Source organism: Scatophagus argus, chromosome 8 (genome assembly GCF_020382885.2).
Source record: "Scatophagus argus isolate fScaArg1 chromosome 8, fScaArg1.pri, whole genome shotgun sequence".
Lineage (NCBI taxonomy): Eukaryota > Metazoa > Chordata > Actinopteri > Scatophagidae > Scatophagus > Scatophagus argus.
Genome location: NC_058500.1, coordinates 16,605,410 through 16,607,727, shown reverse-complemented (window position 1 = coordinate 16,607,727; position 2,318 = coordinate 16,605,410). Strand labels below are relative to the sequence as shown.

Here is a 2,318-nt window from a genome sequence, read left to right as displayed (position 1 = left end):
GTCCAGACAAAACGCAGAAATAAACTCCCCGAATTTAAATTTATTGTTATTTTTATTGTTTTGATTCAACTTTTTAAGTGTTTATTCAAACCAGTGCAACATACGGGTGTTCATCAAACTAAAATGGTCTTTTGCGGATTTGGTCACTCATTTGTGGGGATTTTTTGATGCAAAATAAATAATAGATCACAAAAATATATATACATATACTGATGTAATAACAAAGCCAGGCGAAATAAAAGAAGCAAGCCTTAGTGTGGGAACTTACGAAAGAGCAGCTATCCGAGCCTACACGTGAATGAAAGCAGCAGCTTTATGTGTTTTGTGTGCGTAATTCGATCCTGGATGAACGTTAAAGTCTTAAATTTTAAACGCAATAAAGCGCAACATCATCACGGAAACTCTGCATACCAGCGGTAGACCCAGTGGGACCAGATGGCCCAGACAGTGGCACCTCTCATCTCCCAAAGGCAACGCCCTCCTGTGTCAAATCCCCAAGCAGGATGGCTTGTGTTCCCTCCCCTTTGACGCGCCGGACTCCCATAAAGAGGAGGCTCTTCAGCTCTGCGGCACACTCGAGCTCAGCCGCTCCAAGAGCAAGTATCTCCCTTCAAAAAGCACAACAACAAGCAGCAAACAACATGAGTCCCAGCATCACTACTGAGGCCAACCAGCCTGTCACTGCAAGGTCCACTGTGGCACAGAGAAAACAAGCCAACGAACTGAGAAAGGTAAGGGAAAGAGAGACAGTGCATATCTGTTTTGTCACTGGAAATGTTATTTTTTCCTGATTTGACTCTATCAAAGCACAGCCGAATAACCGGTTTTCATGTTTTCTTCTAGACTCTTAAGCCCTTGCTGGAGAAGAGAAGACGTGCTCGTATCAACGACAGTCTTGCTCATTTGAAAAACCTGATTCTTCCTCTTGTTGGCAAAGACAACGCGCGCTACTCCAAGCTGGAGAAAGCTGACATTCTGGAAATGACCGTCCGTTTCCTCCGAGACCTCCCTGCCTCTCCTGTCAAAGGTGAGCATCTTCTCTTAAACTATGAAATGTGTTGCACACACAATCTGTCTGATTGATGAGATTCTGGACTACACATGAAATTCAAATCACTAATCAAATCTATTTTTCGTCCAGATTCCGCAGACAGTTACAGAGAAGGCTACAAAGCCTGCCTCCAGCGCGTCTCCGCTCTGCTTCCCCAAACGAGCCTGGATCAAGACGCGTGCCAGCGGGTGAAAGACTTCATCCAGCAATCCTCGTCCTCCACCGTCACCCCAACCTGCCTGAACTGCTGCGCTCAAAGCTCCAGGACTTTCCCTGCGATCCAACAGAGACTCCTGAGCCTCAAATCCAGCTTCAGCTCCAGGCTGGATAGCCAGTCCCGCAGCAGCAGCGGCGCAGTGGCTCCCGTCCGAGAGCAGCCATTCCCACAGGCAGTGAACGCTGCCATGTGGAGACCTTGGTAGATTAGATGGACATTTATCTCATGTGTGTTATTTATTTTTGTGATGTTATTTATCTTACTTGTATTTCAATAACCGTATAGCCTTAGAGATGAAGAACCGTTGGAGTTGCTGTGTAATAATCTAATTCAGTATTTGGCTCATTTGCTTTTAATGCCAGAGAGCACGCGAGCACAGATCTCAAAGAAACTGAAGTCTATGAACGTTTATAAATGCAATCCTCTTTGGGGTTTCAGAGATATGGGTTGTAGACAACACTTTTGTAAAACCCCAAGGGTTATTTTGTTTGAGGTTTGCACGATGGACTTAAAAGTATTTTGGTCTGTGCAAAAGAATAGTCTGTAAACACTATGTGTTAAGTAGGATTATTATTATTATTCACTGACATTATGTAATTAAAAAAAACACACGCGTTGTGACACCTTCACATGTTTTGTCATTGACAAAAGCTCGTCAATAAATGTACTCCTGACGAAGATGGTTGTGTTGTTTGATCTCTTTATTTGCGGTGGGCTAAGGATCTCAAGTCAAACCCAGACGTCTCCATGACGGGAACGTCAGTGATGTGAAGGGAATGAAAAAAGGCGCGCAAACGCACAAAGCCACGGGTCGGCCTGAGCCCATTGATGCCGATGAGCAGCTGCTCCATTGTTGCTGATGTGAGGCGCCTCTATAGTTGCCGCCAAAGTGGTGGGAAGAAGTTAGGCTGGTTGTGTGATGGGACACACACTGAGATGACTGCTGTCCTGAATCAAAATGGCAGAGTCGACCCCAAAAATACACACTTGTTGTAATTTTACCAATAGCGGGCCCAAACATAAGTTTACAGACACTCTGCTAGTCAGACT

The 2,318-nt window shown here is 44.9% G+C and overlaps 1 protein-coding gene across 1 annotated transcript; it reads left to right on the top strand.

Annotated features, from left to right (window-relative positions):
- The first annotated feature begins 299 nt into the window (after positions 1-299).
- Positions 300-1,937, top strand: LOC124063526 (transcription factor HES-2-like). The gene is made up of 3 exons (XM_046397268.1): positions 300-731; positions 844-1,027; positions 1,142-1,937. Exons 1-3 carry the CDS (start codon positions 504-506, stop codon positions 1,471-1,473), a joined length of 744 nt encoding a protein of 247 aa, XP_046253224.1. The 5' UTR covers positions 300-503; the 3' UTR covers positions 1,474-1,937.
- Positions 1,938-2,318: the final 381 nt, after the last annotated feature.

What these genes read in the sequence shown, in the direction of transcription:
- LOC124063526 (XM_046397268.1), top strand. Translation starts at nt 504, where the DNA reads ATGGCTTGTGTTCCCTCCCCTTTGACGCGCCGGACTCCCATAAAGAGG. An exon ending in AAGCCAACGAACTGAGAAAG is followed by an intron (nt 732 to 843) that starts GTAAGGGAAAGA and finishes GTTTTCTTCTAG; the next exon opens with ACTCTTAAGCCCTTGCTGGA. An exon ending in CCCTGCCTCTCCTGTCAAAG is followed by an intron (nt 1,028 to 1,141) that starts GTGAGCATCTTC and finishes TTTTTCGTCCAG; the next exon opens with ATTCCGCAGACAGTTACAGA.